Source organism: Heptranchias perlo, chromosome 1 (genome assembly GCF_035084215.1).
Source record: "Heptranchias perlo isolate sHepPer1 chromosome 1, sHepPer1.hap1, whole genome shotgun sequence".
In the NCBI taxonomy this organism is placed as follows: domain Eukaryota; kingdom Metazoa; phylum Chordata; class Chondrichthyes; order Hexanchiformes; family Hexanchidae; genus Heptranchias; species Heptranchias perlo.
The window spans coordinates 187794442-187809858 of record NC_090325.1 but is presented as its reverse complement, the minus strand read 5'-3'; the positions used below and the strand labels follow the sequence as shown (position 1 = coordinate 187809858).

Here is a 15417-nt window from a genome sequence, read left to right as displayed (position 1 = left end):
TAATTAAAAATGTGATACGGCAAGGATCACCAGACGTGAAACAATTGACATGAAAACCTCATGGGCACTTTTAACATAAATCAGGATGGAAAGTGCACGAGCACGCACACAAAAGCACACACATTCAATCTTTTGATGAGGTGTACTGAGTCTTGCCAAATATTTTAACGTGGACCTTAATAGAGAAGTAATTTGGATCAGGAATAAAATTGTTAAATTAACAGACTGCTTGCATAATATCTCAAAGGATTGTCTTGATTAAGGAGGTGATTTTATCAGGTTAATATGAATAGTTTCCATTGTGTTTACTGGGAAATAATTACATTGTGTTCCATTTATCCTACTGTGGCAAGATACAAAATTGTGTAATGTGAGGGGCGGGGGGAAATTGCACAGGACTTCCAGCAGTACCAGATTTATACTGAGGAGCAGGCTTGTTGACGTGTTCTTAAACCAGTGTGCCTAAGAACTTTGAAAAAAATTGTTCCAAGCATGATGCATGACACTGGTTGGGGTATCTATATAATGGCCAGCAACCTGGTATCCTGCATGCTTTTTATGGCTCTTCAGTGGCTAAAGTGCAGCTCTTAACACACCATACTAAAAATAGCCCAGCCAGAAAGGAACTAATTCAATAGCAGCTAATAATCTTTTCTTTAGAAAATTGTTTGCTATTGGCTGACCTCATGACAGCTTATTGACATGGCCCTGCATCAGTGTCAGTGTGAGTGCAATTGCTTGATGTGAAAGTGAGGTGTGGTGTGGGGGAGTTCATTCTTTTATTCATTGAGCACATAAGCGCACACAATTGCCTGTCACAGAGCTCAATAAATGAACTCTTGCACACCACATCACACCTTATGACCTACTCTTCCTCCTGTTGAGATTGTTTGTGTTCGTTTTAGTAGGGTGATAAAAGTTAAATTGGTTCATTTAGGGTCATAGACTACATATAGATTAATAACCTGGTTAAAAGGGTATCTTGAGTTTATGAATAATGTACATACTGTCTTAGTACTGTAGCGAATTTTTAAAAATTAATGTATTGCTTCGACTGAATATGTGATTCATTACAGTACTAACTAGAGGGCATAGATATAAGATTAACGAAGATATTTAGGACAGAGAGCAGGAGAGATTTTATTTACACAGGGTTGTGAGAATGTGTAATGCACTACTGGAGTTAGTGATTGAAGTAGAGACCATGTCAACTTTTAAGAATCGGTTAAATAGATGGTTGAACGATAGGGGATAAAGGGATATGGGAACAGGGTAGGCACTCGGATTAGGACTACTGCTCTTGTGGAGGATAAACACTAACACCTAATGGTTGGGCCAAGTGCCCTGTTCCTGTGTTGTAATTTCTATGTAATTGCTAAGCTCCACAATTTATGGTTCGTTATCGGTATGCAATTTTGTTTACTAGTCCTAATTTTGAAAAGTTGACCAACTCTGCTCAATAAGAAAGCAAAGGGTGAACAGAATCTTCTCACTGAACTTGCTCCTTTCAATAGGCAATATGCAATTTGTCACCATCTGACAAGAGGTGAATAAGCAACGATAAAACCACTTGAGGAGAAGAAGAACATCAACAGTTTGCATTTATTTAGTACCTTTTTAATGTAGAAAAATCTCTCCAAGCTGGAGAATGGAGGAGAGATGTTGAAGGAGGATGGTGTGGTTGAGCATTTCAGAGACTGCAGAGAGGTCAAGATGGAATGATGCAACACAGTCACAGAGAATGTTGTTTGTGACTTTGGTTAGGGCCATTTTGGTGCTGTGGCAGAGACAGAAGCCTGATTGGAGAGATTTAGACATGGAGTTATAGGAAAGATGGCATGGATTTGGGAAGTAACAACATGTCCAAAAGTTTTGGAAACGAAAGAGAGGGCGGAAATGAGATGGTAGTTTTCAAGATAAAACTGAAATTTCTCCATGGTGATGAAGCCAATGAAGCAAGTACTCAGGGATATTAGTGTACGTTATTTTTACCCTAATTTATCTTTATAGCCTTTAATCCAGTTCTTAACCAATTGACCATCCCATTTTGTTTTTTTTAAATCATCTAATGAAAGTCTGCTGTCTTGAGAGGGCAAAAATGTTTCAATTTATAGTTTTGCTTAAGGCTGTTTAATTTTGTATTTGTCTCAAGTCCAGTGACAATTGCGTGTTGACTGCCCAACCAGCAGCTTTCGTTGTTTACTTGGAAATTTTTGTCTTTGAAATCCTCAAATGCAGATCAAAATGTCACTTTGTGCTGTAAGCAGAGGCATGACTCAAATCAAAATATAATATTGCATCAAATTTGCACTATGGTAACACTCCTTAGTACCCTTGTGTAATTTAAAATTAACGCAGTTATTATGTACTTGTACTTCACTCTGTGGATTTTATCTTTCATCCTTAAAAATACAATATACTTATGAAGGAGTACTTGACTCTTTTTTATTTCTGTCCTTTTTCTGCTTATTTTCTCCCTTGTTCTCCTCTCCTGAAGTCAATGATTCCTTACATGGGAAACGTATGGGTTCTGGGTGTTCTATGAAATGTCACCCAAGTGGCTATTTTTCACATGTGAGCAGTGACAGAGGGTGTTGATTCTTCCAGTTCTGCCTGCTTTTAGGATTTTATCATTTAAAAAAATGTACAGGATTTTCAAAGCATACATAGCCTAAGAAAGAGAGACAGGAACAGCAGTGCATTCTGTCTCTTTACTGCCCTATGTTACACCAAAAATATTACTGAATGTTCCTAAAAGGCCTGTTAGCATCATGATTAAAGGACTATACATTGGGGTTCTGTTCATCCACATTTGTTCCGAAAAACAATGAAGCAAGCTTGTTCTTGTGACATTTGGCTCCTGCAAAACTAGAGTTTGTTTCTTTTTTTTTAAACATTGTGGATGGGCATCTATGTGAGCACTGATGAGTATCTGCTTGTTCTTTTGTCTGTCAGGTTTCTAGCTCGTCAGTTGTTAAGGATGTCGAGCGATCGTGCTCTATTAAACCGACTGGAGCAGAGAGCTATAGAGGCTGACCAAGTCATTGAATACCTTAAGCAGCAGGTGGCATTACTTAAAGAGAAAGCAAGTAAGTTTGGAATGTTGTGCTTGTTTATTTATGTATGCTTATGTTGCCCTTTCCCCAGGTTTTCTTAGGAATTCTCCATGTCTAAAAATTTCCCTTTCCACTGCATGAGTCATTGGCAGTTAGACAGATGTGATTGTTTAAACCATCGACTGTCACAACTGTTTTCAGTGGTGCTGTATGGTCAGCCAACAGGAGGCATGCTTACAGCAAACAAATACCATGCCAACCTGTTAACCTTACAGTAACATTTAGTTGTCCAGCCAATTCCAATTGACTTGTTTGGGAAGTAGGAGCACTACCACCAGGAACCCTTTGATAGATTTTTTGATACTATTGAGAATTCTTTTTCTTTCTGGTACATTAAAATATGGCATGTAAATCTTGTTTGTCCTAATCCTTTTTCAAACTCGTGTTTATTCTTTAAATCTCATACTGCTAATAGTGGGTTTAGAATATTTGAACTAGACTCATGGCATTTACTGCTGCTATACTATACTTTCCAACAGCTATGTAGAAGTAGAGTTTTGTTTTAAAGGAGCAATCCTAGCTTTACTCTCTGATCTGCGTTCAGTCAGTCAGTTAATGGAACAGCAATACAATTGGTCTCAATATTCCCTCGTTAAGAACAGCAACAACTTGCATTTATATAATGCATTTAACGTAGTAAAATGTCCCAAGTGCTTCACAGGAGCGTTATCAAACAAAATTTGAGCCACAAGGATGTATTAGGACAGATGACCAAAAGATTGGTCAAAGAGATAGGTTTTAAGGAGAAGAGAGGTAGAGGTGGAGAGGTTTAAGGAGGAAATTACAGAGCTTTATGGCTTGGGAACTGAAGGCATAGCTGCCAATGGTGGCGCGATGAAAATTGGGGATGCGCCAGAGGCCAGAATTGGAGGAACTCAGAGATCTCAGAGGGTTGTAGGGTTGGAGGAGGTTAGAGAAAGGAAGGGGTGAAGCCATGGAGGAATTTAAATGTCCCAAGTGCTTCACAGGAGCGTTATCAAACAAAATTTAAAAACCAGGATGAGAATTTTAAAATCGAGACGTTGCTGGACCGGAAGCCATTGTAGGTTAGTGAGCTACGGGGTGATGGGTGAACTGGACTTGGTGCAAGTTAGGATATGGGCAGCAGAGTTTTGGATGAGTGCAAGGTGGGAGGCAAGGCAGAGGTCTAAGCTCAGCTCAGGGTCAAATAGGACGCCAAGAAGGGGAAAATTTGCCAGAGTTCCCCCTTCACTTGCTACGCAGCAGTCCCTACTAGAACATCTGTGTGTGTATGTCTGTGTGTACGTACATCAAGTGAGGACAGGGCTTGGCTGTGGTGGTTCCCACTTAGATGAGGTGCCAGAAAGTGGTTGCTGCCTGTAGAACAGAAATCCAGTGGGTATTGTTGCTTTCAGTAAACAGTAAGGAGAGAAAACTGAAAGAAGAAGAAAAAAAGACTTTTGTATTTTTGGCCCAATATGGGCCATTACTTTAACTTGTTCTTAAATGTGCATTCTGATCTGATCTATTCTAGCCAAGATTGATGTATGGAAGTCCGTAATTAGTAATACTCCTGAGTGAAACACATTTTTGGCAGTGTCTAATGGTTTGAGACTGCAGTACAAGATTGGCCATAACTTGGCACTAATTGGCAATGATGTGGGAAAAAATGAAAATATCATACTGGTGAACTAAGGATTTTTTCTTGTTAGGTCAATCCTAAGAAATATCGGTTATGGTTTTTCTCAGCTGACGGTAGTGGATTTATCACTGGATTTGCATGTTATTCAATTGTGGCTTTAAAAAGAAACCAATTTTCCACTTCCTGGAGTTAATGTAAAATAGGGGAAAAAAAGGCAATGTGGACTTTATGTAATGTAGTGGTTGTCTGTCTATGTTTAGCTTTGTGTTTGGAGCTTGTAGGAACAGTGCCTGTAAAATTTCACAGGGTGTCTTTGAAATTCATGGGGAAATGCCTTTAAATGTGCCTAAAATGGAGCTTTAGCTTGAATGCTGACCATACAAAATGGAGTTCCGCTGTTGAACTGAATGCTGGGTGAAGGCTTTTAGATCAGGTTTCTGGCCATAAAATCTTCGAAGCTAAAGGCCATAAACTAATTAAAGCTATAAAACCTGTAGGTTAATTGTACCAGAAAGGTTTGTATTTATATTACAGATACTTCTCACGCTTATGAGACTTCATTATCCTTAGCTTAGGTCTTGGGTGGAATGCCTAATGGAACATAAAGATGTCACCTCTCACCATTTGTGTAGGGGGAAAAGCTCGAGGAATGCAAGATCAGTTATTGGGGGGTAGATCGTAAAAATCATAGACACAAAGTCTGTCTCGCTGGGGGGAAAGCCAGGCCCCAGCAACTCATATGACAGCCACCGGATTCCGCATTCATCGGGTTTGATTGTCAAAAGTCGGGGGGGGTGGGGGCGAGACCTTCTGGCACCAGTATCATCCTGATTGTTAAGTGAATGTAGGGAGGCCTCACTTTAAAATCAAGATATAAAAATGGAGGGATCTGCACCTCTCTAGTCAATCAGTGTTAGACAATCGGTAGTCAACAGTAGTAGGCAGTCTGTAGTAATTTTTTTAAGAGAGAGTAAGCTGTCTCTCTTTGTCTTTGTAGAAGTAGCAGCCTCTCTGTTAGTTCACTTAGGTTCTTTCAAAACAAAGAGAACCTATACTTAGCAGAAAGGTGCCTTTACAGGTACGGCGTATCACGACGAGGAATAAAAAGCACCACATTAGTTTCTGAGCCTGTACCAGCCAGTTGCAGGCAAAGAAAAGTGTCACTTAACTTTATAAGTGCCCATGGCCAGAGAGAGCTGAGAGTGAAGCTAGCTCAGATATTGTCACACGTATGTACGGTAGGTTCAGTCGGCACTGAAGATCCAAGTGGAACGGATAACTCCACTGCCAAAAGGGGACTCATTGACTCAACACTCCAGAAGCGAAGGCCTGCGTTCTAGGGAAGGAAGAAGATTGACTCAACCACGCCGTTCGTAATAACATGGTCGTGTAAGCTCTGAACGTTGTTAATCACATACGTAGACGTGAGCTGTTTAATAGACTGGCTTATTCAACGCTGTTAACTTGTCAGCTGCCTAAGGAATTACTTCTAAAATAAAATCTGCTGCTCAACTGCTAGATAACTCCAATCACACTTATGCATGTCTATTAAACGTTCATGTACCCAACTTTAACGTTAAGTTGTGATTTGTAACTAATAAATTGCGTTTAATGCATGACTTGGGGTCTGGCTTCGACCTTGACAGTTCGGCAAGAAAGTGTTAATTCCCCACTCAGCAGCTTGAGGGTAAACTAACCAAAATTAGTAAATTAAATTTATTTTGCTCAGAACTGGGTTAAATGTAAGAAAGTTTGGGAGCTAAATCAGGCATCATTCATCCCATGACCTACACTGGTAGGTAAAATTCCAGACAATTCCTTAGTAAGGAGTTAAAGGAGGAAATTAAGCATTCATCTGGATCCTCAGCATATATTCGTCAAGATACCAAAGCCCAGCCTTCTTACAAATCCTATCATGAGGAGGGCTGTAATGTCTTCGATGGCCCCCGAAATTGAGATCAACTTCTTTATAACATCATTTTCAAGTCCTAAAGCTTGAGAATCAAGAGCTGAGATGTTATTGCCTATCATTTTAGTAATCAAAACATCATGTAACTCAGGAATACATTTTTTGAGTCTTTATTACATATCCACATTTCAGTATTTGCCTGCTTTAATACAGTGCATCAGTTTACACTGGGTATTTACTTTGCCTAATGATTGATGGGTCTTTTCGAACTGCTGGAACATGTCATCACATCTCTCCTTTAAAACTGAAGATTGACATTGAGGCTACATGCATCTCCATGTGACCTTGTATAATGAGATAATTATGCATTTTAAACTACAAAGTCACTTTCTTGTATTAAAAAAAACTACAAAATGTGTGTTTATCAAATGAAAACTAAGAGAATACATAGAGAAAAAAGAAATGTTATGACCAGCATGCCTAACCCGTGCCCTTATTATGACCTTCTAAGAGGTTCATGTTAGAAATAACTGGAACCAAAAATTGTCAGAAAAGGAAATGCTATGCAGAGTTGTTACTTGGTCTTACCTTGTGAAAACAGTGTGATTCAGAGCTACGTACCAGTACATAACCCTGCAGACTCTTCATTTGGATTCTTAATGCCAAGATGTCCTACATGAAGTTTCTATAACATTTCTGATATCTTGTTCCCGCTGAGTGAATCCATAAAGAATTAAGATATCAGTGGTGTGTATATGATTATTGAATGAATGATATGCTGATACACTTCAGATAGTAGAGATTCTAGATGGGACACAAAGATAGCAGTAGGTTTCAAAGGGTGAATTAAAGGTACACAGGTGTGAACTTGTACCGTCATGACAAAAGGCCCAAATTCAATGGATACATCTAATTGGGAAAACACTTTAGCTCCAGCGAGTTGTGATGTAAATCTTGTTTTGTATAAATAAATTGTAGTGTACTATCTGTATAGCCTTGTTCAGATTATGTGGTTCAAGATGCATGTATCTGTCTACTTGGTTTGTATACTTATCAATGTTTTCAATCATACCAAGTGATTCTGTGCCCTTCAGTTATCGCTTTTTTAAATTACTTTTCAGGACAAATGGTACTTTTCTATAAGGGTTAACTACTGGGTGCAAGTTTTCCATTGATTTAATACTGTGTTCTACAAGCAAAATATCCAAGACTTCGAAAGCATTGACTATATTCAGTGAGCACTGAGGCTGAAGTTTCTCAGTTTTCTTCTGGCGTAAACTTCTCAACAGCATCTACAGCCAACACTCATTTCAACTGAAATGTGACCTTCTTGGGCCAAATACAATAAATAAGAATTTAATACTTCTGTCTGTCTTTTAAAAATGGTTAAGTGGCTGATTTAATAACAACTGTTTCTATAAAAACTGCAGATAGTAGTCACATGCTGCACTAAAATCAGTTAAGCTGTGGCATGTTATCCATTGAGCAATTTGGTAATACAGGATTGATTTTATCAATTTATCATTCAAAATCAATTTATTTTGTTTCACCACAAAAATCTGTTAAATAGCAGTCTATCAGTTCAGCATTAAACAATCACAGTCTGCCAAGCAAGCTTGTGCAATTGTATGTTTAATTACACAGTCTAATGCGCAGCTGTTCACTGTATTGTGTTGCATTAATTGTATTGCATACATTAATTGTATTGCAGACAATCTTGGGGTCAAACAAGACAAACGGCTACTGCCTCTCGAGAGTCAAAAAAAGGAAAAGTCGTGGCTTAATTGAACAAATCTATAATTTGTCAAACGAAAAGGCTAGACAGAGATGTATAGAGACCCTAGGCATTCTGCCCTGCCAGAGAGCTTTGCTGTCATTGTGCTAGAGCAGAGAAATTTTCCTTGCATGGAAGAGGATGGGAGAGCCTGTGAGACAGAGATTGCTGTCGGCAATTGGCCGAGAAGTTCTGGCATCAATCTCGCTCTTAAGTGAGGCAACAGCCATATTCTCTGAAATTATTGCCTTTTGCCTCTCTTGGGACAGACTCCTTGCTAGAACTTGGCAACTTATTTGCATTTGCCATTAAAGTAATGGATTTGAATGTACTGTTAACTCCCTCACTGTGCATGACACCACCCTAACTAGCATCTCCACTCCAGCCAAGTCAAAAGACTGTCACAATACCACATTGGTGACCCGGATTCCATAACTCAGAAAATCACAATCGACCCGTTCAAAAGCATTTTACGCGTTTAATAGGGACCAGTACAGAGTGCTCTGGTGTCTAATGTTCGGTAATCAATGGACACTTCCATAAGAACTAACAAAGGGACCCTATCAGATCAGGGTGCTTCAACTTTGTAATCAGTTCAAACAAATTGGTATAATTTTTACCAAACTTTGCAGTGTTGTGTCTATAGGAGGATAAAGGATCGCTATGTTTTGGGATAAGGGAAATATTGAAATATGTCTAGCAAACGAGGTAATGCACTGAGTTGAAAAATAACAATGAGAATTTTTTAATAACATTCAGCTAGTAGGAAGATGAGCTGAATGGCACAGTGGGTTAGATGCTGGCTTTTCACCTTACATAGAATGTACAGCACAGAAACAGGCCATTCGCCCCAACAGGTCCATGCTGATGTTTATGCTTCACAAGAGCCTCCTCCCACCCTTCTTCATCTAACCCCATAAACATATCCTTCTATTCCATTCTCCCTCATGTGTTTATCTAGCTTCCCCTTAAATGCATCTATGTTAGCCGCCTCAACCACTTGTGGTAGCGAGTTCCGTATTCTAACCACTCTATTGTACAGAAGTTTCTCCTGAATTCCCTATTGGATTTATTAGTGACTATCTTATATTTATGGCCCCTAGTTCTGGTCTCCCCTGCAAGTGGAAACATCTTCACTACATCTACCTTATCAAAACCTTTTATAGTCTTAAAGACCTCTATCAGGTCACCCTTCAGCCTTCTCTTTTCTAGAGAAAAGAGCCCCAACCTGTTCAATCTTTGGGACTGGGATTCATATCCAGCACAAACTCTTGAAGTGAAAGTCTCCTCTGTCTGTTATTTCCTCTGTGTGAAATTAGTTTGAGTGACTTCAGTCTATTTCTTAGTGGGCATAAGCTTTTTGAAGGAACCAATTGCCATATGCTAGTGTATACATTTTGTGTCAGAACTAGGCTAAAAATTGCGTGAATTATCAGTTAATTTGTTGAGAGAATCGAGTACATTGTAGCCTTTTTAAACAAATTTCAATGGTTTGTATATGCTGAAGGAATATTTCTAGTTTAAATATTTTATCTTTTGGTAATTAAGTTCTACAGGCTTCCCAAAGAGAAGAAAAGAGGCTTCGGGTTGAAAATGCAAAGTTGAAGAAGGAAATTGAGGATTTAAAACAAAATCTTATTGACGCAGAGATCCGTAATGGAGGTAGGCCTTTGTACCGCTGAGAAAATTGTAACCATAATGCTGCATAGGAAATATTTGAATTATTATGAAATTTTGATTATGGAAGTCTACTTTTGTTAACTGAGTGTTTAGTAATGTATCCTATTTATTTGTCGTTCGCAAACTCACTGTGGTCTCCAGGAGCTTGCTTAATTGCCTTTGGGAAGGTCGGAGAGCAATTTCCTGAAGTTTTTTCCTAAATTGGCCTAGGGTTTTTTCCCACTTTTTTTTGTTTTGCATATCCCACGAGATTACATGGCTGCGTGGGGGTTGAGTGAAGGGGGAAATTATAGTATGGCAGGATGGGGCAGGCTCGATGGAGAAGCTGGTCTCTGTCCTTTTTCAAATGTTTGTATGTAACTAGCATTTCTCAATTTCAGGGCAATTTGGCTTGCAAGGGACTGCAATAATCAGATTCTTCAGAGCAGTTTCTCTGAGACCTGTCAGTTTTAAATTGGTCTTTTACTAGCTTTTCGGGATCCCGGTTATGGTGAAACTGCTTACTGACTTTAGCCCTCACTCAAACTTGGCTGGAGCAGGAAATAAATATTACTTGATATGGATCTAAAAATATAGACTTAAGTTTTTTTTTGCATTTTGGAAGAATCAGAGACTCTTGATTCTCGAACCTTATCCATCACAGTTTGTATTATTTGTGTTCATTTTCGTTATTTGTGTTGATTTTTGTCTCAATCACTTGGTTTCACCATTTTAAGTATTATTTGATGAATATTACCTGCAGTGCTGCAAATTTAAATCTTGCACATAACTCCATGCTCGTGTTCCTAATACCTAATTAGCATTCTGGTGTTTTAAAAACTTTTGAACAGTGACAATCTGCATCCAATATTTCAAGTGGATCATCATCCAGTTGTTCACCTTTACTAGTATATCAGCCCTAAAATAACTTGTATATTTATGATACAAAAGCTGAGCATTTCAAAAATAATAAATTTTACCAGCTTAAACTTGCATTTTATTCCATTAAGGTCCAGAAATGCAGTGTTACAAGTATTTTCCACAACCTGCCGTTTAATGACGTGTCTATATATACATAGCAAATTTAAGGTGATTTTATTTTTCGGTTTAATAAGTTACATGGATTAGCCAAAAAGTTTTATATCGCAAATAGATGAAGGAATCAGGCTGCATCGGACCAACAATAAAATATTTTATAGATTTTTTTTTTTCCCCCTTTTCAATATAACCTATAAGAATAGAAAAGCAGAATATTTTTTAAAAGGTGAGAGACTAAGAAATGTTGGTAGTCAGAGGGATTTGCGTGTCCTGGTACATGAATCACAGAAAGTTAACATGCAGATACAGCAAGCAATTAGGAAGGCAAATGGTATATTAGCCTTTATTGCAAGGGGGTTGGAGTATAAGAGTAAAGGAGGTCTTGCTGCAATTATACAGGGCTCTGGTGAGACGTCACCTGGAGTACTGTGTACAGTTTTAGTCTCCTTACCTAAGGAAGGATATACTTGCCTTAAAGGAGTGCATCGAAGGTTTACTAGATTGATTCCTGGGATGAGAGGGTTGTCCTATGAGGATAGATTGAGTAGAATGGGCCTATTTTCTCCGGAGTTTAGAAGAATGAGAGGTGATCTCATTGAAATGTATAAGATTCTTAGAGGGCTTGACAGGGTAGATGCTGAGAGGCTGTTTCCCCTGGTTGGAGAGTCTAGAACTAGGGGCCATAGTCTCAAGATAAGGGGTCGGCCATTTAGGACCGAGATGAGGAAAAATGTCTTCACTCAGAGGGTTGTGAATCTTTGGAATTCTCTACTCGAGAGGGCTGTGAGTGCTGTGTAGGTTCAATCTACGGCTGAGAGCTGATTTTTATCAAAGCAGTGATGGGATACTATTGGCTTTTGTATCCCTGGCATGTGAGTGGTGGGAGAGAGCATCTAGGGTTCCCAATCCTGATCACTATCCAGTAATTCCAGTTGTAAAATGCACAAATGAATGTTGAGTGAGGACAGGAACAGGATTGGCTGTGAAATCCCACCATTGTTGCATAGCCTGCTAATTGTTTATATCTGGATTGCTTTGTCCCGCCATTGTTGACAAGCTTGCTAATTCTTTCCATCTCGACTGATGTGAAGAACGGCAACTGGGACAAGTTAATGGACTACATTTGGTGTGTGGAAACATACCTACTTTGTCAGTGCCCTCACCAGAAAAGGAGGGGAAAGTGCCATGCAGATTCAACAAATACAGAAAATTTCAAGACTCAAAAAGGCCATAGTCCATCCAATCTGCGTTCTTGCTGTATCCAATAATATGCTTATTTTCAAGATACTTACCCAATTTCACATCTAAGCGATCAAAGCTACTTGTATCTACAACCTCCCATGGTAAACTATTCCAAAAACCAACCACCCTCTTATTGAAATAATGCTTTGTTACTTCCCTCCTGAAATCACCCCTCTCCTCCCTATACTTGTGGCCCTTTTTTCTGCTTTCCCATACCTGAGCATCTGTAATTTGAATACCTCCATCATATTTCCCATCAGTTTTCTCTCCACTAAGTAGAGTCCCAGCTCTGTGAATCTATCCTCATATGTTTTATTCTTTATCCTCTAATCGTTCTTCTCTGTACATTTTCAGCTTGGCTACATCCTGCTTTGATGAGGGTTCTAGAACAAAATACAATACTCCAGGTGTGGCCTACCAATGCTTTATACAACAGTAGGATAATGTCCTTTGATCTATACTCTGTTCCTCTATCTGCTACATCCCATCTGCTTTCATCACAGCAGTCATACATTGACTCTGGGGATTTATCTGCTGTGACCCCTCTGGTTCCTTTCCTGGTGGGTTTTTGTTAGTATTTTCCCATCAATCCTATAATTCGTCTGCTTATTTCATATTCCCAAGTACAAGATTTTACATTTATCAAGTTCAACAGAAGCCCCGAAGAAATTCTTGTAGATGCTATTTAACTCTCTGTTTTGGTATCGCCCAGCATTTGCTTGAAAATTTTCTGAACCAGTATTGCATGAAACACCTTGTCTAAAGCTGTACTAAAATCCAAGTAAACCACATCAACAGTGCCCACATTCTGAGTTACTTTATCAAAAAAAATTCTGTTGAGTTAGTCAGACATGCTTTCTCTTTTGTAAATCCATGCTGACTCTTGCCAATTATATACCTCTCTAAATTTCAACCAGCTTGTTCTTAATAATTGATTCTGGAATTTTCCCTATTCTGATTCAAAACTCATTGATCTGTAGTTTCCTGGATTCTCCCCCCACCCCCTTCCCTGCCAAGATCCCTTTTTAAATAAGGGCATTATGTTTGCTGATCTCCAATACTCAGATGCCAGCCTTTAAGGAATCCCTAAATATTTCTGCTAGTGATTCCACCAACACATCCTTGAGTTTGCTACGAACCCTAAGATAAATCTCATCTGGCCGAGATGCATTATTTAGTCAGACCTTATTTTAACATTCAGCCACATTCAATGCAGTAATGCTAATTGTATTACACCCTTCAATCTGACCACCTTGGGATACCCATTTTGCCACAGTCACTGTACTATCCCCGTTCCCTTGTGAACACAGAACTAAAGTACTAATTCAATTTTTCAGCTAATTTCACATCATTGCTAATTTGCAAGCGGTCTCTTGTTTATTTTTCCCTTTTCCCATTTGATGTACTTGAAACATTTTCTTGTTATTTGTCTTTATTTCTGTAACAGTTTTAAATTCATAAATTCCTGCTTAGCCAGTTTCAGTCCTTTTGCACTTCTCTAAGTTTTTCTTTATGCTGGCATTTACTATCCTCTGCTGCAGACAACTTGGTGTTTGAATGACCATTTGATTCCTCAAAACTTTAATTACTTTACCTGTCATCCAGGCTGGCCTTGGTCCCTCTGAATAGTGGCAAATTTAAATTGTTAGGTGGTGTTTGAGTTGAATAATTGTATCTTTAAATTGGAGAAGGATTCTGTTTTTCCTTTTGCTGATGAATTGAATGATGTTGCACTTTCCATTGGGAAATAATGGAAGATACAATTTCATTTGTGAAACCTTACAAAAAAAAAACTTTCTCATCTCTATTTCACTTTGTTTCATAAATGATATGAGTGTGTTTTTATTTTTTCTAAATCAACTTTTTGTATCGGAAAAGCTTCTACCATTTAATTAAGTTCTCAAATTTTATACTTACTTTTCCTCAAGCATCCCTAATTATTGGCAAAGTATAGACGCTTGCTTGATTGCAGCTCCTAGACTACAATTACAATCCTAATGTCAAAATGCATTTGTTTTGCATCAAAGCGGAATATGGCAAATAGATGGGTACCTTGCTTATGTCCCTAAGGGAATAGCATTTAATGAGGTTGCAATGAAAATTATAATACTGCTTTTGCCAGGCTTCATATCCGAAACATTGGGAGTAAAAAAATGCAATCACATTTCTTTGTATTAATTTTCCTTCATCTTTTACTGGGACCAAAACTGAAAGAAAGAACTTGCATTTATATAGTGCCTTTTATGTCTTCAGGACACCCCAAAGCACTTAGCGGCCATTGAAGTACTTTTAGAATGTAGTCACTGTTTTTATGTGGGGAAACGTGACAGCCAATTTGTGCACAGCAAGGTCCCACCAACAGCAATGAGGTAAACCAGTTAGTCTGTTTTAATGTTGGTTGAGGGATGAATGTTAGTCAGATCACTGAGAACTGCCCTGCTTCTCTTTGAATAGTGCTACGGGATCTTTTACATCCACCTGAGCAGACAGATGAGGGCTCAGTTTAACGTCTCACTCGAAAGACAGTACCGCACTCCCTCAGTACTGCAATGAAGTGTCAGCCTAGATTATATGTTCAAACCTCTGGAATGGGGCTTGAACCCATCAACTTGTGACTCGGGCAGAGCCATGGCTGACACTTTTGTTTGGGCAATGGTGAATAAAGTGGAAAGCAATATTGTCTTTGACCTTTCTAATGTACTATTTTCTAGGTTGCCACAACTAAAGTTGTAACTGCTATCTTAGATACCTTGAATAGCCTATTAATTAGCCTACCTGTCTCTTGATCTTTCTGGTAATTCAGTTACTCTCCCAGACCTTTTCATCTCCCATCCTAACTTGTACATTGCATCTGTTTCTCATTATTTGGCTCTTCTGACTCGTTTTTGCCTCTTCGGGATATCTTGCAATAAATCATACTCTGATGCTATAAGCCAGCCAACTGACCATGGTCGCTGGGGAGTCTTTGCTGTCTTTCTCTTGTACAACTAATGTTTCCATTCTTCGGGCGAAGTAACTGATTTATTTTAGCTGGCAGGGAATGTTTCATAACTCACTCATCTCCCTTAGATCTGGG

The 15417-nt window shown here is 38.8% G+C and overlaps 1 protein-coding gene across 2 annotated transcripts in view; it reads left to right on the top strand.

The window, feature by feature from the left end:
* aimp1a (aminoacyl tRNA synthetase complex interacting multifunctional protein 1a) overlaps positions 1-15417 on the top strand; it is a 51868-nt gene that overhangs the window by 20040 nt on the left and 16411 nt on the right. For both annotated transcript variants that reach the window (XM_067994437.1, XM_067994438.1), the window contains exons 2-3: positions 2956-3089; positions 9951-10064. In XM_067994437.1, coding sequence (XP_067850538.1) covers positions 2956-3089; positions 9951-10064 — 248 coding nt within the window. The remainder of the gene's footprint in view (positions 1-2955; positions 3090-9950; positions 10065-15417) is intronic.